This window comes from Cavia porcellus, unplaced genomic scaffold, assembly GCF_034190915.1.
Source record: "Cavia porcellus strain 051 isolate PalLab524CR breed Dunkin Hartley unplaced genomic scaffold, mCavPor4.1 scaffold_27, whole genome shotgun sequence".
In the NCBI taxonomy this organism is placed as follows: domain Eukaryota; kingdom Metazoa; phylum Chordata; class Mammalia; order Rodentia; family Caviidae; genus Cavia; species Cavia porcellus.
Genome location: NW_026947510.1, coordinates 10,513,210 through 10,540,196, shown reverse-complemented (window position 1 = coordinate 10,540,196; position 26,987 = coordinate 10,513,210). Strand labels below are relative to the sequence as shown.

At 38.6% G+C, this 26,987-nt stretch overlaps 1 protein-coding gene and 1 non-coding gene across 2 annotated transcripts; one reads left to right on the top strand and one right to left on the bottom strand.

The window, feature by feature from the left end:
* Nucleotides 1-1,968: 1,968 nt before the first annotated feature.
* Vim (vimentin) lies at nt 1,969-9,564 on the bottom strand. The gene is made up of 9 exons (NM_001173040.1): nt 8,881-9,564; nt 8,162-8,222; nt 5,617-5,712; nt 5,365-5,526; nt 4,734-4,859; nt 4,128-4,348; nt 3,650-3,693; nt 3,168-3,253; nt 1,969-2,330 (listed from the first exon to the last, which is right to left on the bottom strand). The coding sequence occupies exons 1-9, from the start codon at nt 9,435-9,437 to the stop codon at nt 2,289-2,291; spliced, it is 1,395 nt and encodes a 464-aa protein (NP_001166511.1). The 5' UTR covers nt 9,438-9,564; the 3' UTR covers nt 1,969-2,288.
* An 11,550-nt stretch (nt 9,565-21,114) lies between these two features.
* On the top strand, nt 21,115-21,221 carry LOC111754840 (U6 spliceosomal RNA). Its single transcript, XR_002789515.1, has one exon. It is a non-coding gene; the product is annotated as a U6 spliceosomal RNA (small nuclear RNA).
* Nucleotides 21,222-26,987: the final 5,766 nt, after the last annotated feature.

Genomic DNA, 26,987 nt, shown 5'->3' with positions numbered 1-26,987 from the left:
CGAAGAAAAGCAACATGGGCTGAAGAATTCCTGTGATGACCTTCATCTAAGCCAAAGATAATACAGAAATGGAAAAGGATGTGGAAGAAATCAGATTAGGAGGCTGAGGGAGAACATCAGTGAAAATGGCTAAAGGATAGAAACAAAAATCAAATAAAAACAGTTCTCAAGGAATTAGAGATATAGGTGATCCCACTCGTAATGGTGACTACATCATTTAACACGGCAGTTTTGGAATATAAGGAGCAAGGGGGTCAAGAATCCTCGAGGAATCCCAGAATGAATAGCCTGTCTTGTTACGGATGGCCGGATGTAATATACTGTCAAACTGATACACTTGTGAGTCAGCGGGGGCACTAATAATTGTGCTGATACAATAAGGATAAAATATGACCATCCCAGGCAAGTCACCTCAAGCTCACATTAGTAGCAGATCTTTTCTTGTCTTGCAGTACCTGTCCTCACAAAATGATGGAAATCCCAGCTAATATCATTGCCTCCAGGCAGGACTCGGGTAAACTATCTTCCCATTCCCCTCAAAAAATCCAGAGAGATAAAGGCAAACAGAAAAATTATAACAAATATCCATCTGCCTCATTATTCCTGGAGGAGAGGGGATAGTAATAATACAGGAAGTTGAGACTGAGAGCAGTCCAGGATATACCTACAGGAGTTTAATTTTGGAACACATTATCAATCATTACCACTCTGTGGCCTCCCGGTGAAACTTCTCTTCTACTTATCCAAGTTTTATCCATCGTCCTAAGGCCTGTGAACATGGCATGGCCCATGGGGGCTCTTCACGACTAGACTACTTATTCTCATGGCTCCAGGCTTTGAGATCTTATTATACTTACAGTTAGCATTGGTTTGCCATATGATTCAGGTGCAGAAATTTCATCTCTTCAGAAAGAAGGATTTTCATTTTGTGTCTAATGTCATTCTCTAAACACAAACATTATTAAAAACATTTATTATCTATTTACTTCAGGCAGGACCTTGAATGACAGTGGGGCTGGCTGCTTAGGGGCAGGTCAGAGGAACATAACCCCATGAGGAACAAGAAAAAAATTAAATAGATGTTACTTATACACACACCAAAGCATATGAGTTTTATAAATTGTAAGGAACTTGTCCCCTTTTTCTGAATTCTTGGTAGCAAGTCCTTTGTCTTCGCCACTGCCAGATACTTATAATTGCACAGTGGAATTTGTGTTACTCACATGCAGCATAAACTAGAAAGTGTTTTCATTTCTTAATATTTGGAAGTCTTTTTGTTACTTTGTTAGAATCAAAATCACACATAGGCATGGAGCCAGCTGAACTCATTTTGCAAGAACTGTCATCATCTTTGTATAAGTTATTTGATTATACCCACACCCTTCTACTTATAGTAGGGTTATGTTCTAGTAAACGCATCATAAATTAAAAGCACCATAAAATGCAAATAAATGCAATAAATCTACCTTACCAAACATCATATTTTACCAGCACTGGACACTATGAAATGTTCATTGTGTCCCCTCATGACTGGATGGTTGATATATGGTATTGTACCACATAGCAGTAACCCAAGGGAAGACTAAAACCTAAAGTACAGTTTCTCCTGAATGTGTATAATTTTTGCACTTTTATGAAGTAAAAAAATCCAGTTGATCAATGCTAAATTGAGGACCTTCTTGTAATATCTATTTTTAAATTCTGGGTGGTCTTAGGGATTGAACCCAGGACCTTGTGCATCCTAAGCACGTACTCTACCACTGAGCTACACTGTCAATGTAAACATTAAAATAAAAATAACAATTAAAAAGAAGGAATTCTACTTAATATGACCTAAATTAAAAGCTTTACCTCAAACAGAAAAGAGGTGAATCAATTAACTTAATACCTAAACATAATTTCAGAGGCAAATTAAGCAATCAGGTGAAAGACAGAATTGTTTGAGTATTATAAAATAACACAGGAGAAGAGTTTTTCCAAAGATTTATTGAAGCAGTAACAAGTTGGTCAGATACTTGCTGGAAAAAAAAGCAGTTTTAATGGTATTCAAAAATACTTTTTAAAAAGTATTCTAGCACAAGACTTCTTTGTAAACTAGATTATGTTGTAAACTTTTTTCTAACTCTTTTAGGAGTGTCGGTTGTTAAGAACTAGAGTTTATTTCTATTCCCAATCTATCTTGCGCTCTTGAAAAACTGCAGAAAGGCACTTGAAAGCTGTTTCTTTACGATATGGATTTCTTTTTGTTCTTGCTGGTAATATATTGCTGTACCAAGGACGTGTACTTTTTACTCAAGGTCATCATGATGCTGAGAAGTTTCATTGATAACCTGTTAAGAAATAAAACTCAAATCAAATACGACATACCGTGTAGAAATTTAAATTATCGTATAAGTTATGGCAGGGAGAAATCCTACCAAACACATATAATTCATTGTGCCAATTGAAAGGTTATGCTGATTCTGCCTGGAAGCAATGATTACAGCACTGAGGGACAGATGCTTATGCAAGACACCCTTCACCTACAGACTTAATAAAAGCCAATGATATGTCGTGATGTACAAAAAGAAAGCTCTTAAAACTTTATGAATGATGCCATGATAATCTTATGCTACAAAGTTTAAAAGCAACTGAGATGTTAAAATGTATGACTAGTACATTTAAAATTTCATAATTTTAATAGATTGTAAATATGTCTTTCCTGGCACAGTTGGCAAGACCTGATTGATCCTATGCATATCCTTGTACTATACAATCAGGATCAGGTGCATTTAGGTAATACTAAGAGTGGGCCATGTGCCCAGGATGAAAGCATTCTGGGATACTGGGGTAATCTAGTGAGGTCCTCTCATGAGACTAAGAAGTAAGTTAAGCAAGTTTCACACCCATTTCAAATTAAGCACCATACCAAATCACTACTTTTGGAGCTCAGGAAGAACTGCTCTCTTACCTGCATATCCAGGAATAAGGACCTACTCAAGGTTTTGGTTCTGTTTGTTTGTAGTCATGAAAGAAATTCAAATTATCTAGTTGTATCTAGTTGTATCTATATACAGGTTCCCTGATTTAAAAGAAGTCCAATGACTGTATGAACTACTTTATTTTTATATTTCATTTTTGTTTCTTAAAATTTTTCCCAATTTTTTTTTAATTTTAAAAATACCAACCTGTCCATCTCTAGTCTCAACTGTCTTAATCAGAAGTGTCCTTTTTGAGTGGGTGTCAACCAGAGGGAGGGATTCCAGATTGGTTTCTGAAGAAAGAAACATGTCCAAAATGAGTAAAAATTTTAAAATTTTAAAAAGAACATTTTACTCAAAGGGTTTTTTTTTGTAATTACTTAAAATGGTACTCCCAAATAAGTCTATGAAGCAATACCTGTTTGAAAACTCAGCACTTAATACCAGAGACTTTAGCCTCAGCATTGGATAGTACTTTGATGTATGTTTTATTAGGAAGCAGTAAAACCCAGTTTACACTGAACTTCCAGCATAGACTTAAAGAGAGTACTTGAATTTAAAAATAAGGAACATTTTATATCATTTTATCTTGCATGGCACTTTCCATGTATCATAAAAATGAGTGTTTTACTGTAAATAGGATGGTAATAACCAGTGCAATTTTTTGTAAAAGTAAATGAAATGCTTACCCCTTAGGTTCAGGGAGGAAAAGTTTGGAAGAGGCATAGAAATCCTATAAAAAAAAAAACAGTAATATTATTGGGAAATAATTTTATCAACGAACAAATTCATACACATCTTTTCTTCAAATAAAATTCTACTCTCATAATTCGTAAGTTAGGGATTTTTTTCAGAAGCACTTGGCCAGTGTTGATCTTGGTACATTTAAAATATTTCACATCAAGCATTTTCTTCACAGAAGCATGAACTAGAGTCACAACAGAGGAAGTGTTGGCTTTGACAAAATTTTGGGTTTACTTCCTAGTTCTGCTACTAATTAGCTCTGACAGTGACAAGTTACTTTCTGTGTATCTAAAGTTCTTCATCTGTAAAAAATAAGTGCAAAGGAGTGACCCTGAAGAAATGTTTTAAAAACTGAGTGAGATAATGTACATAAAATGAGTAGCTAGTAGATGTTCATTCCCCACAGGAGTCTGGCTTCCATACCTGCTCTCCTCGCCTTCCAGCAGCTTCCTGTAGGTGGCGATCTCAATGTCAAGAGCCATTTTAACATTGAGCAGGTCTTGGTATTCACGAAGATGACGAGCCATCTCTTCTTTCATGTTCTGAATCTCATCCTGCAGACGCCCAATAGTGTCTTGGTAGTTAGCAGCTTCCACAGCAAAGTTCTCCTCCATTTCACGCATCTGGCGTTCCAGGGACTCATTCTGGAGGAGATCAGAAGGGCTTCATGATGTTATTTCCCCAAAACACCCAGCTATTACCAGAGCCATTTGCAGACTGTGTACGGTGATTCCCTTTATTGGCAAATTGTGCCCACTCTAATTTCACATGGAAGATACAAGTACCAAGTCCCTCCTACTGGAAGCAATGGTGTATGTAAACTGAAACCTGGTCCAAGCACTCCATCAAGTGCTTTTGGAGAATATTGATAATTTTGGAGAATATTTCCCAATAATGTTACTGTTTTATTTTTTTTATAGGATTTCTATGCCTCTTTTTCTTTAGATCAAAATATAAATTTAGATTCATATACTAACTGCAGTATCCAAGCTCACTGTTTGCCTACTGTTTCTGCGGTGTGGTACTCACAGTTCCTTTGAGTGCATCCACTTCACAGGTGAGGGACTGCACCTGTCTCCGGTACTCATTGGACTCCTGCTTTGCCTGGCGCAAGGCATCATTGTTCCGGTTGGCAGCCTCGGAGAGGTCAGCAAACTGTCAGGGATAAAAACAGGGGGCCCACGTTTACGACTTGGAACAAATTGTAATTCTGATCCCGTGTTGTTAGGAATATGCTCAATTTCTATATTGAAAGCTACAAAAGGAGCACTGAATGCTGACATTGATATTTTCAAACAGAATTGACTCCTCTCTGTTCATTTTAAAATGGTAGCAAGCCAGGCATGGTGGTGCACACCTGTAATCCCGGCACTTCAGAGGATGAAGCAGGAGCCTCATCTGTGTTTGAGGTCAGCCTAGGCGATGTAGTGAGTTCAAGGCCAGCCTGAACTACATAGGGAGACTCTGTCTCAAAAAAAAAGTAATTACATTAAATTAAATTAAATGGTAGCAATTAAGGGCGTGGTGTTGGGGATGGCTTTGAAGCAGGGTAGAAGACAATGGAGATGGGTCTGCTGATTAAGAATCCCAGATAGCAGGTGTGGTGTTTTCAGAATGAGGTGCTTTTCTTCTATTCTTGCTGCACAGGCTCGTTTCCTACCTTGGACTTGTACCACTCTTCTGCCTCCTGGAGGTTCTTGGCAGCCACGCTTTCATACTGCTGCCGTACATCACGCAGGGCAGCCGTGAGGTCAGGCTTGGACACATCCATGTCAATCTGGACGTGCTGTTCCTGAATCTGGGCTTGCAGCTCCTGGATCTCCTGAGGAAGAACAGGTAGGCAGAAGGTCAGTTGTGTAGAGCACAACGGTAGCTCCTCCTTCATTCATTCCTGGGAAGTCGTCCTCCTTACCTCATCATGTAGTTTCTTCAAAAAGGCAATCTCTTCTTGCAAAGATTCCACCTTACGTTCAAGGTCAAGACGTGACAGACATGCGTTGTCCACATCCTGTTGTGAAAAAGGAAAAGGTAGGCTGTAGGGGATACTGAAATCTCTGGTTTTATCTCATTTATTCATTTTCAATTAACCTAGTCTCTCTACTACAGCAAAGGGGTTGACAAACTATGTGACAGTTTAGTAAGTGTATAAATCACTTAGTGCTACACTTTACTATGCTTTCTGTTCTTAATTATAAATTTGAATTGGGGCCAATCATGTTATTCTGAATGTGGCTAACAAATAATTTAAAAATAAATAATGTAGTACATCACCATGGTTAAAGTCAATTCTTACTGAATCCACATTTTTACCAGTGAAGTTTTATCATTTTTTAAAGCTATCAAATCAGTGCCTTTGCATTTGAAAGATTTGTATCTGTAATGTCATGTAATAAGATAATGTTAGAGATTGGCTACATTTTACAACTTTATGTATACATTAGTATATGTAGAACAAAAAAAAAAGTTGTGCTCCCAAAATTTCAGCATGTGCCTAAGCTCTTTCTCCCCCACCTCCTGTGCAAATACTTTGATACTTATCTTTGGGATCCACAGCAAGTGTTTAGTTATTTAGCATCCAGATTATAAGATTTATTTCAAGTAGGAAATCAGTGGTTCAGTTTGAGAGATACATGGGTAAGGATTCAGTTTAGGCAAATAAGGAAAAGAAATTTAACTCTGAGCTACATTGGTTATGTTTTATCTGGTGAATTTTTTTCTCCTGAAACTCCCTTGACTCATCCTACAAGGGTGTGTCAATCTTAGTTACCTGTCACCCTGTCAGTTTGGTTACTTGGCTTGTTTCAGAATGACTGATCAAAATGATTGCATAGAAGAGACTGAAACCATATGTAGAATTCTTGCTGATGTTACATTCCTATGTTTTTATCATTTATAAAGTGTTACATTCCAAACCAGAATGTGCAATCTTGCAACTAAGATTTTCTTCCTTCTCAAGGGAATGTCAGGAGGATATTTATCCTTTGCATATAGAAATTATATTTGAAGTGTTTTTTTAAGCCTTGGATATACTTGGATATACTTTATACTCTGTGAAAAATAATTAAAAGGTAATACTAATAATAAATGGAGTGGAAAACAACTTTTGCTTCTTGTTAAGCCTTTAAAAATATGTAAAAGATATTTTACTGATCACTTTTTAAAAATTCAATTGAGAAAATGAATAATTTAATTTGTAAATATAGAAACTTTTTATATTAATTTGCTTTATTACCTCACCATGCTGCAAAAACCAAAATTACAGAAACAATGATGGTAAATGCTCAGTGACTAAAACAAACTCATATTGTTGCATTTCAGTAAAGTTGGCAACTGTTTCAGCTTCAAAATGCTATCCTAGACCATTTAACTGACAGTGTTTTGCTGTCAATCTCAGCAGGCATTCCTGAGAATAAAACTATGCTGGGGAATCTTCCTGCTTTGGGATCACAATTTTAAACTAACCATTCCTGAAGTCCATCTAACTTTGGAACGATAACAAACAAAATCGTTTTATAAGATTCCATTCTTCAGCCTTCGACTTATTTTCATTTACAGAGAAAGTGCTAGGGAATATAACAACTTGATAAAGAAAGGCTTTTCAAAATGTGAGGAATGACTGTGTCTTTAAGAACTTTTCACTCACAATATTTCTCGAGTCTGGGCCAGATATTAGATAACCAATGTTAGCAAATACTTGTGTCCAATTAGAGCCCTGCTTACATCATTACATATTCAATAAGAATGTAGCCTGTTGCAGAGCGGCTTTCGGAACACAAAGCCTGCTATTATTTCTGTCCAGAGCCATCACACTTGCCAGAATGTCTGTATCTACATTCCATAGTGAAGTCCATAGAAACCATTAATACCCCTCAGCTGGGACAGATGGCTCCTTTTCACCCTTATTAGACCACAAAATAGCTGTGCATAGTGATACTTTCATCGAACTTTCATGCCACAATGGAACTTGCAGAAAGAAAAAAAAGAAAGAAACTTGCTGGCTTAATTCTAGTTTAACTAAGTTTCTTATTCTCCAATATATTTTACATTTTAAACTACAAAGGTCTAAATGTGGTTTTTGTCATCTTGTACAAATTAGCCAACGTGGCTGAAACAAACCTTTACATTCTAAACCAAATTGTTAACTATTCGAAACCAGAATGTCACTGTGTTGCAAAGGTATGAGGGGGAAGGGATGCAAAAATCTTGAAACAAGGTAAAAAGTCAAAAGACTTTCTTTATGCCTCCAAAGAACAGCTGAAACTATTCAAGGGGTTTTATTCCAAAAGCTCAGATCTGTGTTCTTTCTGCCACTAGGGGGCTTTAGAGAGGGAAGTGAAGTTTTGCACTTTTTAGAGTTGGATGAAGTAATTTAGCATGGCGGGGGGCTGGATGGGTCGGCTTGGGTCGGTGGTTGGGGTCTGCCGGCTGCAAGCGGGAGGAGAATCTACTTTACAAACCTGTCTGAAAGACTGCAGGGTGCTCTCGGCTTCCTCTCTCTGAAGCATCTCTTCCTGCAATCTGAAACAGTTGCACATGAACCAAAGGGGAACTGGGAAACCGCCAGGGGCGGGGCGGCCACACCCAACCACCACGTCGCAGTAGCCGCTCTTCAAGACCAGATCTGCTGCGGCACCTTCGCCAACACCCGCGACTGTGGCTTTCGGAACTGCTGCCCTCGCGGTTTTAGCGCAAACTGGTGCACAGCGAAAAAAGACGATCACGGTTGCTGGACAAACCTGCAAGGCACAACCGCACCCCGCCCCGCCCCGCCCCGCCCGGAGAAGCCCCTGGCATCCCTTTGTCTCGCTTCCTTCCCAGCCAGCGCCCCTCCCTCCTCCTGTCGGGTACCTGGCAGCCAGCCAGAAGGAATCGGGAAACTTTGTAAAAGTTTAGAGGACTCTATGGTGTCCCAGGGCAGTTAATGTGCCAATTTTGAAAGATCTTAACTCGAAACCGGGAGTTTTAGGGAAATGGGTGTAGGCAGAAGGGAACCGCTAGCCGCAAGGTCTGGGTTCAGGGCGGAGCCACAACCCAGCTTCCTCGCAGTCTACATAGACAGCCACCGTCCAAGTCCCATGCCCAAGGGCGTGGCAGCCCTTCCCAGGGACCCCTCTTCCCATCTCTTTCCATCACTCCCTCCTCTTAGGCCCCGCAAATTGCAGGGGCTTCGCCTTACTTCTCCCGGAGGCGCATGATGTCCTCGGTCAGGTTGTCGCGCTCCACCTCCACGCGCGCTTTGTCGTTGGTGAGCTGGTCCACCTGCCGACGCAGCTCTCGCATCTCCTCCTCATAGAGGTCCCCCAGGCGTGACTTGCCCTGGCCCTTGAGCTGTTCGAGCTCGGCCAGCAGGATCTTGTTCTGCTGCTCCAGGAAGCGCACCTTGTCGATGTAGTTGGCGAAGCGGTCGTTCAGCTCCTGCAGCTCCACCTTCTCATTGGTGCGGGTGTTCTTAAACTCGGTGTTGATGGCGTCGGCCAGCGAGAAGTCCACCGAGTCCTGCAGCAGCCGCACCCCCGGCACACTGCTCCTCAGGCGCGAGGCCGAGGAGCGAGTGACAAAAGCTCCGCCGGGGGACGAGGCATAGACGGTGCGGCTAACGCTGGGGCGCAGCGCGCTTCCTAGGCTGTAGGTGCGGGTGGAGGTGGTCACGTAGCTCCGGCTGGAGCTCGGCCGGCTGGCGGTGCCGGGGCCGCCGAACACCCTGCGGTAGGAGGAGGAGGACCTGGTGGACATAGCTGCAGAGGGAGTGAAGGTGGGCTGGGCGACCGGCTCCGGGAGCAGAGGCGAGCGAGTGAGGGCGAGGTCGGTGCAGCGGTGGAAGCGCCGCGGTGACTCTGGCTCGAGGACCCCGGAGCAAGAGTGGCAGAGGACGAGACCCCGCCAAGGGCGCTGTTTTTATAACCGGACTGGAAGAGAGGGTCCCCTCCCACTGCCATCCAAGCCGCGCAACGCGCCAGCCAATGGGGACCAGGAGAGGTGGGCGGGGAGCTGCAGCCGGGGCTCCTTAGTGCGGGCGCAGTCCCGTTACTTCTTAGGCCTGGCTGGAACTTTCAGGGGCTTTCTTGAGGGCCCGAGTTCTGCTTACCCCCGGACGCTGAGCAAGGCGGGGTCCCATGTGCGGGAGGACAGAAAAAGGGACCTCAGGGGCCCCTGGCACTGCGCCAAAGGGGCGTGGGCGGAGGAGCATGAGTGGGAGGGGTGAGATGCTGGGCTGCGGTCTGCTGGGAGGGGTGGGTGGGGAGACGCACTCCGGGAGCGGGAAGAGGGGGAGTAAGGGATCCAGAAGATCAGAAAGCGCAGAGAAAGAAACAAAAGGCGCAGGCGATCAGAGCGCGGGGTGTTAAGCGCGAGCAGCCCTAGACGCAGCAGCCTGCGCACCGCGTTCTCTGTAAGAGGGCTGCTGCAGCCTGCGCCTTTTTCATATTGTCTGGAGGCGTCCTGTTTGGGGACCTAACGGGAGCAGTCCGGCTTCAGATGGCGGGAGCTTCGAGACCGTGGCCCGGGGAAGCCCAGGGGACAGGGGTGGGGTCGTTGAGTCACTGGCCATGAATCACTGCTCCGGAGGGCTCCTAGCGGTGTACGGGAAACCGTTAGACGAGATCTGGCTCACCTCTTCCTAGGCCCCAGCAGGGGTTGTTCTGAATTTTACCAAGTTAGAGCTGGGCCCCTGCTTTGATCTTTACAGTGCGGCCTTGGGGAGGCGTGAGCGCCCCTAAACTCTTAAGAACTCGCCATAGCCTGGCTTCTTTCCAATGCCCGAGCTTTTCCTGAGCAGAACAGAAACTTGTGCAGATCTTGGAGAGCCGCCAACTGCAGGTCTGTGGAATTAGGAATGCTCCTGCAGAGACTTTTCTTGCAAGAGTTCCCTTCCCCCGTGTTGGTTTCCTCCTGCACCTCCCCCTTTCCCCATAAAACCACACCCGACATTTAACACAATCTGAAAGTTCTGGGTGAAAGAGGAAACTCAGTGTCTGAAGTTTCAAAATCAAATTCAAGTATCACAGGCTTTCTTTTTCTTTTCTTTTTTCTTTCTTTTTTTTCTGCTAGTGGAAGTCATTAAAGTTATAATCTGAACGAATTAAAGAATTAATTAGGTGTTTGAGAAGCCGATTTGATTAATGAAAGGCAGTTATATATTCAGATGTTCAAATGTTTGGAAGAAATAGCTTTAGGTGTTAATTTCAGTGCAGTGCAGGATTCTGTCCAGGCAGTGACCCGCACGGGTCCTGTTTTCCACGATTTATCTACTTGATATTAAGAGATGGAAATGAAAGTGCCTACACACTGGACTGCAGGACACGCAGTGTTCGTATCTGGTCACCTTCACCTGTCTGGGGAAATCACTCAATGCAAGAGCTGTTGTTTCAGTATTAATAAAAAGCAGGACCAAGTATGGGCTAGTTCTCAATAGCTTCTTTACACTTCTTTGTGTAAAGAAGCGACTGAAAAACCGCAAGTTTTCTGAGTACTTAGATTTATGGAGTGCCAAAGAGATTAACTGCATGACTACTGTAAACTGCTTCTACAAAATACATATATATATAAATGAAAAACCTCTTCCTTATTTTTTTTACTTGGGGGGGGGCGCAGCAGTACCGAAGATTACCTGGCACTTAAGAGAAAATAGTTTAGAAGCAAATAAAGGATTTGTGCTAGTTTCTTTGTATGAGCCACTTTTAGCCAACATTTTGTTTACCTCATCTCGGTTAGTTCTGGCAAAGGGTGCTGCCAAAGTCAGACTGCAGGACCCTATGGGGCCCAGCTCTCCTGCTGTGGCTTTCTTTATTTTTGCATTCACTGGGAGGCTGCGGTCCTTCCCCAGAGCATTCCTGGGCTAGCCTAGGCCTCACGTTACCACCCTGCTTACTGAGAGCCCTTTATTCCAGCTACTGCTCTGCAAATGTCACCATTGTGAGTGTGCCTGGAACTCTTAGGATGAGAAAAGCTATTTCCCTGTAGGGGAAGAGAGAGTGAACCTTTCTCCCACATGGAATGTTGATCCCAGGATTGCTTTTCGGGACCCTTGCTGACTGACTCATTGCAGAAGAGGGCGAGGTTCTGGTGGAGAGAGGCAGCCTGCTCTGTTGGCACCCACAGCGAATTCCTCGGGCGATGGTGATTTCTGAGATGGGTGCTGACCCTTCTCATCATCTGAGAGCTATCCCTTCTTCCTGACCTGTCCCTATTCTATAGCCTCATGGTTGCCACAGGCTGAATGCTTTCTTGCCATAGCTGATGCATATATATTACAAGTTCATGTGTGCCTGTGTATGTATGTGTATGCATGTATACATACACATATGTGTAGCATCCAATGTGTCCTTCCTATTAGAAACTGCTGCAATTTGGGAGTGAGTGTAGATAATTGAAAGTCATGAAAACACTGCTTTACTCATGTAGAATGCATGAGACTTTGGAAATAATTCAGTTCATTCTGAGATAAAACACACAGTGCCTCGCACAGTGACTTACCCAAGAGGCAATTGTACTGAGGGAAGGAAATCAATCTGTCTCCATGAATACACTCGAGTATGCTAACTCATCCTACTATCTATGTGCTTAGACACCTTTGGAAGGTAAACAGTAGACAGCTTTCTTAGTTTTCATATTTATTTTTTGATTGCTATGAAAACCTATCTCAGAAGTATTTTTAAATGCTGGACTACGTGTGATGCAACTTGTATATAAATAAGGATGCTGTCCTGCGATTTGTAGGGCAGGCGTAAACCCTACCACATCTGAAGTCCTAGCAGAGATTTCGGAATTTGCAAGCTGTGGTGATCTCAGTTGAATTGGGCAACCTGATCTGACAGACCAGTCAGCCATGTGGACAGGAGCTTAGTGGCCCGTGGAGGCTTAGGGAAAGCTGGCTGGCAGGGGACCGTGTCAAAAGGACAGCCACTAGCAGATCTGTCAGAGAGGAATGTTAGAAATGAGAAGCTGAGTAAAAAGGGAGTGGAAATATGAACAGCACTCTGTACATATATGTGACTTTTATGTATCAGTTAAGAATTATACTTGCAAAATGGGTGGCACAACCTAAGAGGCATGCTAAAAATGATAATGATAAATAATGCAAGTGTTATTTGATTTTGGCATCTCCTTGCAGAGATGGTTTCTAAGTTCTTTTTGTCTTGAACAAAAGACTGGACAAACAAACAGAAAAGGTAGCAAGGATTTATGTTTATTAAAGGTAGGAAGTGAAACAGAGCAAGTTTGGGTCAAATAAAAGAAGAAAAAATTATACTGTACAGCCTGAGAACAGACTACTGTGAAAGACAGAATGGAGTAGTGGAGAGCTCAATAGCAACTGGTTTTTTTGTATTTCTCACTCCCCATCTGGTGTCAGGTCTAGGTCATCCTATCCAAAACTTGTTCCATTAGCACTCTCTGGTTCCACATGCAGGGATTTGGGGAACTGTTCTACATGTGTCTGTGGATTCTGCAATCAACCAATCACGTCCATCCATTCCACCAGCCAGTTTGCCATGCCCTAATCTCCTGTCTCACATGTACTTTAGTTTTTGTGCCCTCTAGATGACAAACATTGTGCTTACATTTAATTTACTGTCTCACAGCATCCTTTAAGGTGCTGTGAATTTGATCATCCATTTCACACATAGAGTGCCTAAGACTTGAGATGACAATTTTCTTATTGTGTAATTAGTAGGAAAAAGAAAGAGAGGCAAAAACTGGAATCAAGGTCTTTCTGACTCCAACTTTTGTCTTTGTACTTTTGCCTTTGCAAAAAGCAAAATGAGTGCTTGCTTACTATCAACCAGTTCAATCCACAAGTAACATGTAAGTGCATACACTACTACAGAAATTGAAAAGATGGGGTAGAAATCCTCGAAGGAGCACAATTCTAAGGAATTTGGCAGATACATATAATATTATGTTTTACGTTGTTTGAATAATGTAAGAGGGATTCATAACAGATAAGAAAGGAGATTCATTTTCATCACCATGCTAAATCCATACTTTCATTTGAGTTAATTATTTTCACCTACACTCTTCCATCTCCTCAGAGTCATCCCCCGTACCTGAACCTGTTGTATCTTGTGCACTGAAACCTACCATCCACTGCTGCTTGTCCTTCCAGCTTCCCTATTTGGGACAACACAGAAAAGTAGCAAGGTTGGAAACTTTCATATCACCACTTCCTGCTCTTGAATCACTAAGATCCAATGTGTACGTGTTCTGCTGTTTGTTCCCACTTGTTTCGGTGTGTCACTCACTTTGAGTTTGCTCCACTCTTCCAATATTGCAATTGGCTTCTCCTTCCTCCAGCCTTCCATTTCTCCTTCCAGTGCATCTGTCTTTGAGCTATAACCCCTTTTATTAAAGAATTCACTCTTAACACTCCCTGATGACCCAAACAACAACTACTCATCTGTTCACTAGAATGTAAGCTCCAAGAGAGCAGGAATTTTTGTCTCTTTTGTCCACAATTCTGTACCTAGTGGCTGAAAATGGTTGGTCATATTTATTGAATTAAGGCATGAGGAGTTCATAAAATGAAAGAAAGGGAAATAGAGATAATATTTACTGATGTTTATTATGTTCAAACATTGTGCTAGTCAATGTGGATGTGATTTGATTTAATCTTGATTGGGTGTTAATGATCCACAATTCTTATTAATTTATTCAGAATTTATTTATTGAACACCAAGCCAGTGTCAGGTTCTTGGCCAGACACTGGAGAAGGTAAGCAAAACAAGCATGGTCCATGCCTTCTTGGAATGTGGAGTTTGAATGAATGTGTGCATAGTATTGAAGCACTGGACCAAACCCAAAAAAAAAAAAAAATGCAAGTTGTAAAAGACTATAAAGGAAATAGAACTTCTGCTCCAAGGAGATTGAGTCCTCCAACTAAAGTGTGAGCACTCAGAATCATTCTGAGCATGCACACTCATCCTTATTCCCCACCATTCCCCACTAGACAGAAGTTTCACTGGGGTCCTAAGCCCTGTTTCGTGGGTGTGTCACAGTCTCCCTACCCTCCTGCTTCTCCTCATATGCCACTCAACAGATGGATGTACGTAGAACCTGCCTATTTGAAGTTTGGCTATGTTTTTAGTTATCTATGGTCAGTTGTGATTCCAAAATACCGTACAACAGAATAGATATTTTGAGACACAAATAGACTACATTCATATAATTTTTATAACAATGCATTATAATTATTCCATTTTATTGTTTGTTATTGTGCCTAATTTGTAAATTAACTGTATCACAGTTACATATATTTATCCCTTCAGAGATTATGAAACACATTTCCCCCAGATAAAATAGAATTGATGCATTTTTGTTTTTGCACTGCTGGCATTGCTTCTAGCATACTCAGGTGAGTCAAAACCTTTTCATGCCTGTAGGAAGGATTAAGCAGCACATAAGTTGGAATACATAGCTAAATGTGATGTGTGAGAACCTAGTGGAGACATGAGTGAGATGCTAAAAGGTTTAGATGAAAATGTTTTCATATTCATTTGGAGGTGATCAGAAAGTGTATTTAGAAAAGGTTGTATTTGAGGAATAAGTATGATCTCTACAACTTTTCATGGAAGTAAAAAAGACATTCTAAGGTAATCAAGAAATATCAGAAAGAAAAAATCCTGTATACATGGCAGGATGCTGGGGACATTTAGGAAACAGCAAGAATCCAAGGGCTGCTGGATTGTGGAGCAGTTGTAAGGGAGAAAGAGGACTGAAGGCTAACATGGGGCCATGCGTTGGAAGACTAAATACCAAGGAGAGGAGTTGATAATTAATGTGTGGGCAGCGAACATTCACTGTGATCTTAGATGAAGAGAAAGACATGCTTGTAGCTGTTTATTTGGTGGGGTGGGGAGGGGGCCCTCTGGCATGTCGTGGAGGATGCACTGGGGAGACTGTGAGCTGCTTGTGGTAAGACCGAAGAACTGGCAAAGGGAGCCTGAAATAGAATCCATTCTTAGAGACTAATGTTAGGGGAAGACAAGAAAATCAGGTGTGCTCTGAGGGTTCTGGACATGGTAGATAAGAGAAGAAGAACATTCTAGACAGAAATATTTAGGTAGGAAAGTAATTTGAGATGAAAGAGGATTAATATGTAGTTTTTGACCTGAGTATATTTGCCTGCTCTAGTCATAAAGGGAGGCATGACCAGATCATGCGTTTTTATATTCTACAGCATTTCTAACCTGTTTATTAGAGGAATAGTTCGTGCTATCTTGTTTTAAAAAGAGTTTTGCTGGTGTAATATTTTTTATTTTAAAGAGAGAAAAAAGACAAAAATAACAATGAAACAGTTTCAAAACAGGTAAATAGGATGGTTACAATGATTAATACATTGCATACAATTGTCTTCAAACTAGTTATTCAGAGTACAAGATACAAGGATGATATCTTGTTCAAACTATAGTAAAACAAAACTTCCTTTTCAATGGATTAAGAGAAACTAGCTGTGTAACTATCTTAACTATCTTGTATATAAATATATTTTTTTCTTTTTCCCTTTCTTCCTTTCCCCTTCCCTCATCATAGTTTGTCTTTTCTTTTGAACAGTATCTTCTAATTCACAATAGTGATTGTACATTTAGGATCTTATTTACTCAGTTTCTCACACTAGTGAAGCAATATTATGTTTACATGTATGGGCTTTTTTCTCTTACGAATATGGCCTCGAATTACATCCATTTATCTATAAAAGTTTCCAGTTTATCCTTCTTTATGGCTGAGTAAACAGAAGATGCAGACATAACCCCAAACACTTGGCTCCTGTATCTTTTTTTTTTTAATTTAATTTTATTTTTTTGGTTACAGGAATCAAAATCACGACATCGCAGCCACCTTACCTTTTGACAAAGAAGCGAAACATGTTGACTGAAATAAAGATAGTCTCTTTAATAAATGGTGCTAATAAAACTGCTTTCTAGACCCATGTCTATCATCATGGACAAAACTAAAGTCAAAACGGATCAAGAATCTAAATATTAAAATAGAAACACTAAATTTACTGGAAGAGAAAATCAGTAGAAATCTCAAACACATAGTATAGACAGAGATTTCGTGAACAAAATCCAGAATGCAAGGGAAATATACAAGAATCAACAAAGGGGATCTCACCTTATTAAAAAGCTTTTGCAATTAAATCACCAACAGAGTGAAAAGGCTACTCACAGAGTGGGAATGATCTATAGCCATTTCTCCCTCAGACAAAGGATTTATATTTAGAATATACAAAGAACTTAGATTAGAACCCCAAATTCAAAGACCCAATCCAAAAATGATCATCTGAGATGAATATATATTTCTCAGATAAAGAAACACAAATGGCAAAGAAATCCATAAAAAATGTTCAGTGTTATTAGTCATTTGACAGATGCAAATTAAAACAACACTGAGATTCCATCTCACCCAGAAAGAATAACATCAAAAAAATCAACCAGTAACAAATGCTGGAGGGGCTGTGTGGTACAAGGAACTCTTCTCTGTTGGTGGGAGTGCAGACTGGTACAACCACTGTGGAAATAAGTATGGAGATTCCTTTGAAAACTAGGATTAGCAGCCGGGAATTTAGCTCAGCGGCTCAAGTACTTGCCTGGTAAGCATGAAGTAGTCTATTCCCGGTACAAGAGAAGGGGGAAAAAAAAAAAAAAAAAAAAAAAAGATGTTAATTAACACACAGAGGAAACACCTACTACAAGAAAAAAAAAAATCCAGCTAACATTTGAAAAGAAGTGAAGCTAGACTTTCAGAATTGGTAAAGATGATGAAAAGGAGAAGAATAAGAGGAATCAAAACAAACCAAAATCTCCACCATCCCAGTTACAAAAATTAGACATCATTTGAAAGAGCACTAAGTAGTGTCTTCAGAATGCACGTATTGACTCACATTACTGTAAGGAAACTGACAGGTATTTTCCCAGAGGCTTATAATATTTTGTCACATTTTTAGGATAGATAAAAATTCATGCTGTTGCTGGAAAATCTGCCACATGCATTGGCATCTTGGGTATTTACTCTGTCTTATCTTTAGACTATATAGTTCTCTAAGTGGTAGAAGGGTTGTTTTTGTTTTTGTTTTGTTTTCTCCTGAAAGTATTTAGGCAAGGCATATAATAAGAAGGAAAAAGATTTAATAACACCTTCATTTAAAAGAACTAAATGTTTACAAGTAAGTTGTGATTTGTCTTTATGGTAACCTGAGAAGTTAGGAAAGAATCATCAATCATTTGTAAAATTATAAACTCTTTCCTATATAATAAGGAAAAGTATAAGAACTCCATCCTTTTTATCTCAAAACTGATAATTTGTCAATTATGTATAGATGGACAATTGATAGTTGTTTTAACTCTGGTGTACTCCATTCATGCAGATAACTAAATGATTTTCTTCAGAATATTGGGTGTTACTTTTGCTTGTGATTATGTCTGTTGCCCCTGGAGCTAATGCTACCAAATTTTTACTTCAAGGTATAGTAACAAAGTTTCATAAGAGTATAGAGGTTAGAAATGAAAATTAAAAAACAAAGTATAGGAAAAATAAATGCTTAGGTATTCCTAAAGGATATAATGTGGCAAATGAAAGAAAATACAAAATTTCATAATGATAAAACTAAGCAAGGCAAAAAGATTAATAAAATTCTTTAAAGTTACAAGGTATAGTAAATAAAGTTCATACTAACTTAATTGTAGCAGTATAAAGGGATTAGTAGCCTTTTTCATAATTTTATGATGATGGTTTCTAAAATTCTGAGTAAGATTTTGTATTAGTAATAGGCTAAGTGCTGGAAGTAATGTTCTCAAATGTGACTTGTGTGGATATGTGGAATAAGAACCAACGTTATTAGGGAACTAGAACTTAATATACATTAAATGCCTGTTGTCTATCACAAATTACAAATTACAAAACCCGTAATACAGTATTGTAATTTATTCACCCATCCTCTCTACATCTTTAAAATATTAAGCTGGATATAGTGGATTATACCTGTAATCCCAGCAGTCTCAGAAGCTGAGACAGGAGTTTGGACAGTTTGAGCCCAACCTGGCTAACTAGGTAACTTAATGAGGCCAAGTTTTTTAAATAAAGAAGTTCTTTAAAGGCTCTAAAAAGATCTGGAGTTTTTTAAAAAATCTCAATATAAGGGACTGTGGGTTGAATCCTGGTACTAAAAAAAAACAATTACACATGTGTGAGACAGTGCAGATGTTTTCAAGCATGGGTCAAAGTTACTCTTTTACTAATTCTGTGCTGGCTTCATGTTATAATATTGTTACTAAAACTGGAGTTCTGCTCAGACAGGGATGGTAATGGTAACCATGATTGGTTACATATACTGTGGGCCTCCTGAGTAACCAACACTTTACATGTGTTCACTTAGTCCTCACAACTTCCCTGGTTGAAGAAACTGAAGCTCAGAGAAGATAATTAACTTAGTCCAGCTCACCCACTTAGAATCTACTCCAGGCTGCAAACTCTGTAAATCTCACTGCATAATGGTACCTCACATGTCATAGTAATTGTATGTATACTACTGTTGGTAAAGCTACTGGTCTGTTTGGAATTCTTATGATGACATCTGTTTCTGAACTTTTCTCTTCTCTTCTGATGCATAAACAGGACTCTTTTTTATTCAGAAAATGTAGTGCCCTAAAGAATCACCAAGACATTTATGGACATTTTTGGGGGTTTCCTATGGTGATCTCATTTCTTAATTCTGACTCAACCATCCAGGATGAATTTAATACTTATGGCATTTGACTCCTGCATACAATTAGATGCATAAAAATTCTTTGCCACACTTGTTAGTGGAAAACAAGTAAATTGATGACATTTATGGAACATATTACTCTGTAAGTGCAAACAGCTCTTCATATTAACTCTTGTTAGTTTGAATTTTAGGGAAATATGTTAACATCTTATTCCTTCAAGATACTGCTGTTGTGCAACTTAAGAACAAGGGAGACTTGTGCAAAGGGAGAAGAGGCTCACAGAATTATTGGCAACCCAGATTTTTCAAGGTCAAACAAAGCAAAATATGCATGAGGTTACTATTCAGGTTAAATTTTTTTTCTGTGCATTGTTTATTTTGTTGCTTTTGCATATATGATTTTTCTAAGTAATATTCATTAACATCATACTTATTTTCAAATAAAGCATACTTAAAGTACTTCGCATGCATGAGGGACAACAGCAAAACATGTCACAGTTCCATTGTGGGTGTAAGGAAAAAGCATACATATAAACATGACTATTGTAATGAAATCCTAATATAGTAGCAGCATGATTACTGCATAGAATGGGTTGTTTGAAAAGAATCAACAGCCCAATTCAGTTTTTATCTCTTTCCTTCCTTCCATTCATCTCTTCACCCCCCTCCAACATATTTTTCTTTTTTCAGTGATACAGATTGAACTCAAGGCCTTCTTCATGTTAAGCTAGACCCCCATCCCCCCTGCCCCAGCTTTTTAAATCTTCATTTTACCAAATGATCTCACTAAGGCACTAAGCTGCCCAGACTTGACTCAACTTTCAGTTCTTCTGCCTCAGTGTCCCAGAGTACTGGGATGAAGATTGTGTACCACCCTGCCAGCTCTATTCTTGTATATGAGTTTTCATGTGTGCCAGGCTGCCTGCTAGGTGCCAATGACACAAAATTAAAGAAAGCACCTTCACTATTCTTAGGGAACCCATAACAAACTTTATTCTGCACTGCTAAATAATTGTGTGTCTATGTCTTGCATAATGGCTGTGATCATATTGAGTTCTAGGTAAATATCTTCATTAATGTCCCTCTAAATTCATAGACTTTTGGTAAAATAAGAGTGATTTTTACTCTGAAATCAATAGGCATGTGAAGTTTACTGCTGTGTGCTCTCATTGATAAAATACCTAGTTGCTGATACCTAGCTGCATGATACCTAGTTGCTAGGTTACTACATAAAGCACAGGCCCCCATACTGTAGCCGAGAAGATAAATTATCAAGTAAAGGAAATGACTAGTGGCTTTGAAACCCAGCACACTTCCCATGTGCTGCTTTGCATGGTGAGGCATCTCGGTTACTTAGGCAACTTTTATCACTAAGGAAATAGTTTTGGTGACTCAACTTTAGATAAAATGACATTTCAAAATCCAAGTATTCAGTAATTTTGCCATTTTGCTTCTGTTTTATTTCATTTGGAATAAACCAGAAAAACTGCCTTTTGAGGGCATAGGTTTCCTACTTAACAGCATGTTGTTCATTGCCTGGTTCACATATTGAAATGTAATTGGCTCGTGTTGTGTAAAAGGTCAGTGGTTCCTACCATATACGAATATGTCAATGGTAGCATATTTTCTAACCCAAAATATATCTCACATTAACATTTACTGTCACTTATTTTTTGTTGAATGCAAAAATGGTATTTAAAATATAGCCATACTGTGCTCGCTTCGGCAGCACATATACTAAAATTGGAACAATACAGAGAAGATTAGCATGGCCCCTGCGCAAGGATGACACGCAAATTCGTGAAGCGTTCCAAAAAAAAAAATAAAAATTAAAAAAAAAATATATAGCCATACTTGTGATCATTAAAATAAAATACTGAGATGCTTTATATCATAAAATTATATGCTTTATAGCATAAATGCCTTATTGAAAGCATTGAAAAATTGAAAGATGAAAAATGGAATTATAATCTCCTCTAAAAAATTGTCTAGAGATAATTTCAAAAACGTAGAAACCCTGAGGAAATTCTTTTGCCAGATTCTCTTTCCATATTTTCTGTCTACCTGTTTGCTATGCCAATAACATTTACTGGCCATTGATTGTTTTTCTGTGTTGTAGTACTACAAAAGTTGCAAAAAATTAATTATTTAAAAGAAGCATAGGGGTAATATATGTGGAGAACTATATAGAAGAATTGAGCAGTGACAGATAAAACAAGCAGAAGGCAAGGATCTGAACTGGCTTCCAGGATTGCTACAGCAATTCTCCAGTCCAAGATCCATTGTATGTCAGGAGTCTCTGTGGTACCAGCAGTCAGTGTGTTCAAAACGATTCACTTGGCTTCCTGTTACAACTTTTGTCCTGATTCTAGAAACCATGTTATAAATCCTGGTATACAAAGAGTGTTACTTCAGCCATTTTTATTGTACATTCAGTTTAGTCTCTTTCTGTTTTTCATTTATCGTTAGAGAAGCTCAAAAAAGGCAATGAATCATGAAAATTGTTCATTTTTCCTCTGGATAGAAGCCTTTGATGTGAAGCTCAGGCACTGGGCACCATGTGTACCATGAATCCATGAACTCTGCCCTCTGGGCTGCTTTCTGAGGGGAGTGTGTAAGAAAACAGTGTTTCCCCAAGTGTGGTGCCCTGATCAGGAGCATCAGTGACATCTGTAAAGATTTTTAGAAATTCTAAATATTAGAATCCTTCCCAGACCAACTGACGCAGAAATCTGAAGCATGGGGCCCAGCAATCTACACTTTAACAAGTCTTCCAAGCCATTCTGAGAATCACTGTGTTGGTGCATCAGTAGCATAGGCGGTCATGTAGTGTGTGAATAGTGTGTGGTTGAGGAAGGAGATAAATTGATAAGTCTTTGCATATGATGGTATAAATAAATGATAGAAAAGAAATGCTTTCATGGTTTGAGATCTTTAAAAAATATTTAAAGACCTGGAGTTCAAATTATAGGACTAATTGCTTGCATGAATCTGCTTTCTCAGAGGAACAGTCCAGATGAGTGAGTTTTTATGAAATATATTGGTTTGGTTTTGAAATTCTAAAATAATCTCCCTAGTGAGAAGAGGCATGCCTTTCCATATTAGGACATCATTTCAATCTAGGATTTTATAAAATCCTATAAGAGTCTTATATTTCAGTGACTTGGCCAACTTGTTGGTCTCTTGAGACCTCAGTTTCTACATCTGAAAACCATATGTATTGCTCCTCCTCATGGTTATCTCACTGGAATAAAGCAGCGGGTTCAGTATGTATATGAAAGAGAGTTTGTGAACCATCTTGATTACCAGGAAATGCAAAGTATAAAGATCAAGAACAATTAATGTAAACATTGACGATTAACAAGTATTTAGACTAAGATTCAAAAGTTAGTTGCTTATTTAATTTCTGTTTACATTTTGGTCCTGATTCAGTCATGCAATAGCTGTTTGATTTTAAACAAATCATGATTCAAAGAGCTTTTTATCTTAGTTCCTTCCATCAAAAACATTGGTTTATTGATATATATTCACAGGATTGTTGTGGACATAAAATTAGGTAAGTATGACAATGTTTTTAAAAATTCAAACATTACCATTTTTAGATGTTATTCTTGTAATAGTTGTTATTTTATGTCTGGGTTGAGTAAGGTTCATGATTGTTGATATAATGACATCACCCAAGAGTTTGAAATAAGTATGCACATCAGCAGTTTTTATGATTACAAAAAATAGCTCTGTTTACTTGTCTGCTAATTCTGCCTCAGTAGAATGTTTCAATTTTCTCATGAAATGGGGGAGTGCCACCTATGCTATATTAAAGAAAGCAAATCTGATATTTTGTATTCTTTGAGCTGGGAGACTAAATTTCATTCATGTTTTAAGGAAAGAGTAAGACTACTAGGGTTAAATTTTCAGCAAAAAATAACAGACATAGCAAAAGAAAGAAAAAGTGTGTAATAGTTACTTTCTCTTTGCTGCAACAAAATAGCCAATAGAGGAACTAGCATACAGGTTAATAGAGGAAAGATTTATTTTACCTCACAGATGGTAGATGTTTCAGTTCATAGTTAACTGATTCAAAGGCAAAATGGCATGGTAGAGGGGCATGGCAGAGGAGAAACATGGCATGGCAGGCAGGAAACAGCAAGCTTTCTTTTTTTTGATACCTTTTATTCCATTTAGGCAGGCTACAAGCCCATTGGTTCATGACCCCCACACCCAGGGGATGGGTCTTCTCTGTTCAGTAAATCCATCACCCACACCCAGAACTTTGCTGAACCAATCAGTGGACTAAGCCAGCGTGATACACTCATGATCTAGTATTGCGTACCCACCACCCAGTCATCTCAAAAAGACCCATCTATGAGTGCATGAGGCTTTGAGGGGACATCTAGACATGAACCATAACAAATTATCACACAGATCACACCGAAAAAGGACATGGTATGTTATCTTTCTCAAGAAATAGGGAAGAGGATCAAGAAGAGGTGGAGGGAGGGATAGGGAGAGGAGAGAGGGCATATAAAATGGAATTAAGATGTGTGATATAAGTGACCAACATCATGCAAGGAATTAAAACATTGTGTTCTGTAAATATGGGATAATAAAATAGCATGACAAATCAAATACAGAAATGAAAGTTTTATTATATGTAAAAACTAAAAATAAGAAGAACATGGAGGTGAAATTAGCTAATTTCTTCCTAAGTAAAGGACTTAGACTAAGCTAAGAAAGCAACAAGATAGATCAAAAAGGAAAATACACATAATTGACTTCAGAAAATGTAAACATTTTCCATAATACATTTACAAACCCAATTAAGTGAAAAATGAACTGGAAAATTGTTTTTAAAGTATACATGATCTTATTATCAACAAAAAATAAATTAGTGGTAAATAATTAGGAAACACTTTAGATTAGTAGAAAAGGAAATACATAACAGATAATTGACAAAAGAAAAACTTTCAGCTTTATTAATAAGCAAATAATCTCCTTGAGATTAATGGAAGATTGGGCAAACAAAATGACATTACTTGCTGGGTAAAATGTGCTAGTGTCTGTTCATGAGGGTGAAGTAGGTGAGCATCCTCTAGCACTATTGGTTGTGATTACAGGTTTTAAGAACTTAGGTAATAATGATAAATCACCTAATTTTTAGTAATGCAAATTTTAGAGCTTATCTAAAGAAAATATCAGAGATTCAGGAAAGTTAAAGAATGGTCATTATACTGCTCTTACAGTACAAAGCTGAAATTTTTTATTCAGTATGGAGAAAATTTAAAAAATTATATTGCTTATGTACCATAGAAAAGGCAGAAAGATATTCAGCAAGCTGTCAAATGTTAGCTTTTGGACTGTAGGATGCAACTGAGGTTTAGAAAATATGTGTCTTTTTATTGTGTACACTTCTGTGAAAGTTTTTACCTTTCAAAATTGACATGCACTACTACTCAAATTCAGAAAAAAATAAAGACGTAAAATAAAAAGTAAAAAATTAAAGATTTGAATCAGATACAAATATGTATCTGTTTTGAACAACCAGTGGGTCACACATGACATTAAAGAAGAAGTTAAACAACATCTACAATTAAACAAAAATGCAAATACAGCATCTCGAGACTGTGACACACAAAAAAAGCAGTCCTAAGAGGGAAATTTCTACTGGTAAATTCTCACAGCAGGAAAACAGAATGAGTTCAAACAACCTAATGAAGCACCTCAAGATTCTAGAAAAAGGAGAGTCAAGCCCAAAATCCATAAAAGGAAGGAAATTATAAAGATCTGAACAGAAACTAATGCAATGGAGACTAAGAAAACAATACAAAGAATTATTGTATTGAAGAGTTGGTTATTTGAAAGAATATATAAAATTGGTAAAACTTTAGCCAACCTTATCAAACAAAGGAAAGAAAAGGCACAATTACATGCATTGAAGAGTGAAAAGGATGAAATAACTACAGATCTTGGGGAAATTCAGAGGATCATCGATACCTGCTTCAAAAATCTTTACTCTCATGAGGTAGAAAACACAAAAGAAATGGTCAGATTCGCAGATACATATGAATTGCCAAAGCTGAATCAAGAAGATATACAAATTCTGAATTAACCAACATCAATTAATGAAACTTAAAATGTAATTTAAAACTTACCAACAAAGGGAAATCCAGGTTCTGGTGGATACACTACTGAATTCAGTAAGAAATTTAGAGAAGACTTAATGTTAATACTCTTCAAACTCTTAAAGGAAATTAAAAGAAAAGCAATATTTTCTAATTCATCCTGGAAGTAAGTATTACCCTGATACGAAAACCAGAAAAAAAGCTCAAACAAAAAAGAGAACTACAGACCAATCTCTGTAATGAACATAGATTCAAAAATTAGATACTAGCAAACAGCATGTGCCAAATCATAAAGAAGATGATACACCATGACCAAGTGAGATTCATCCCAAGAATATAGGAATGGTTCAACATACACAAACAATATAATACACCATATCAATAGAACCAAAGATAAAAATCCCATGATCATCTCAATAGTTTCGAAAAGAGCATTTGATAAAGTCCTACACTTATTCATGACAGAAACCCTACAAAAAATTGGAATAGATGGTCTTTACCGCAATCTGATAAATAGCCATGTATGACAAACCAAGAATCAACATCATACTAAATGGACAGAAACTGAAAGCTTTCACTCTAAAATCAGGAACAAGATAAGGATGTCCACTATCATCACTCCTATTCAGTATAGTTCTGGAAATATTAGCCAGAGCAATTAGATGAGAGAGAGAGAGAGAGAGAGAGAGAGAGAGAATGAATAAGGATAGGAAATTAGAAGTTAAACTATCATTATTTGCAGATGACAACATGCTCTACATAGAACACCCCAAAAACTCCAACAAAAGACTCTTAGAGTTAATAACCAAATTCAGTAGCATAGTTGGATACAAAGTAAACATAGCATTCCTGTGCACAAACAACAAACTCACAGAGAGAAATTAGGGAAACCACACTCCTTCCCAATAGCATTCAAAAAATGAAATACTTAGGAATCAACAAAGGAAGCACAGGATCTATATATAGAAAATCACAGTATTTTGGGGAAAAAATCAAAGAGGATATCAGAAAATGGAAAGATATCCCTTACTTGTGGGTAGAAAGAACCAACATAGTGAAAATGGCCACATTCTCAAAATTGTTATACAGATTTAATGCAATCTCTATCAAAATACCATTACCAAACCTCACAGAACCAGAGAAAACATTCCTAAAATTCATTTGAGACCTAGAACAGCAAAAGAATAGAAGAGATCTAGAATAGCAAGAGAATATAAGAAATAGCAAAAAACATTCTGGGAAACAAAGACAAGGCAAGTAGCTTCACAATTTCTGACTTGAAATTATGCTGTAAAGCTACTGTGGTAAAATCAGCATGGTACTGGAAAAATAACAGATCTGAGGATCAGAGGAACAGAATAGAAGATGCAGGCACAACTACAAACATACTCAACCACCTCATCTTTGAAAAAAGGACCAAGTATATTCACTGGAAGAAAGATAGCCCCTTTAATAAACAGTGCTGGA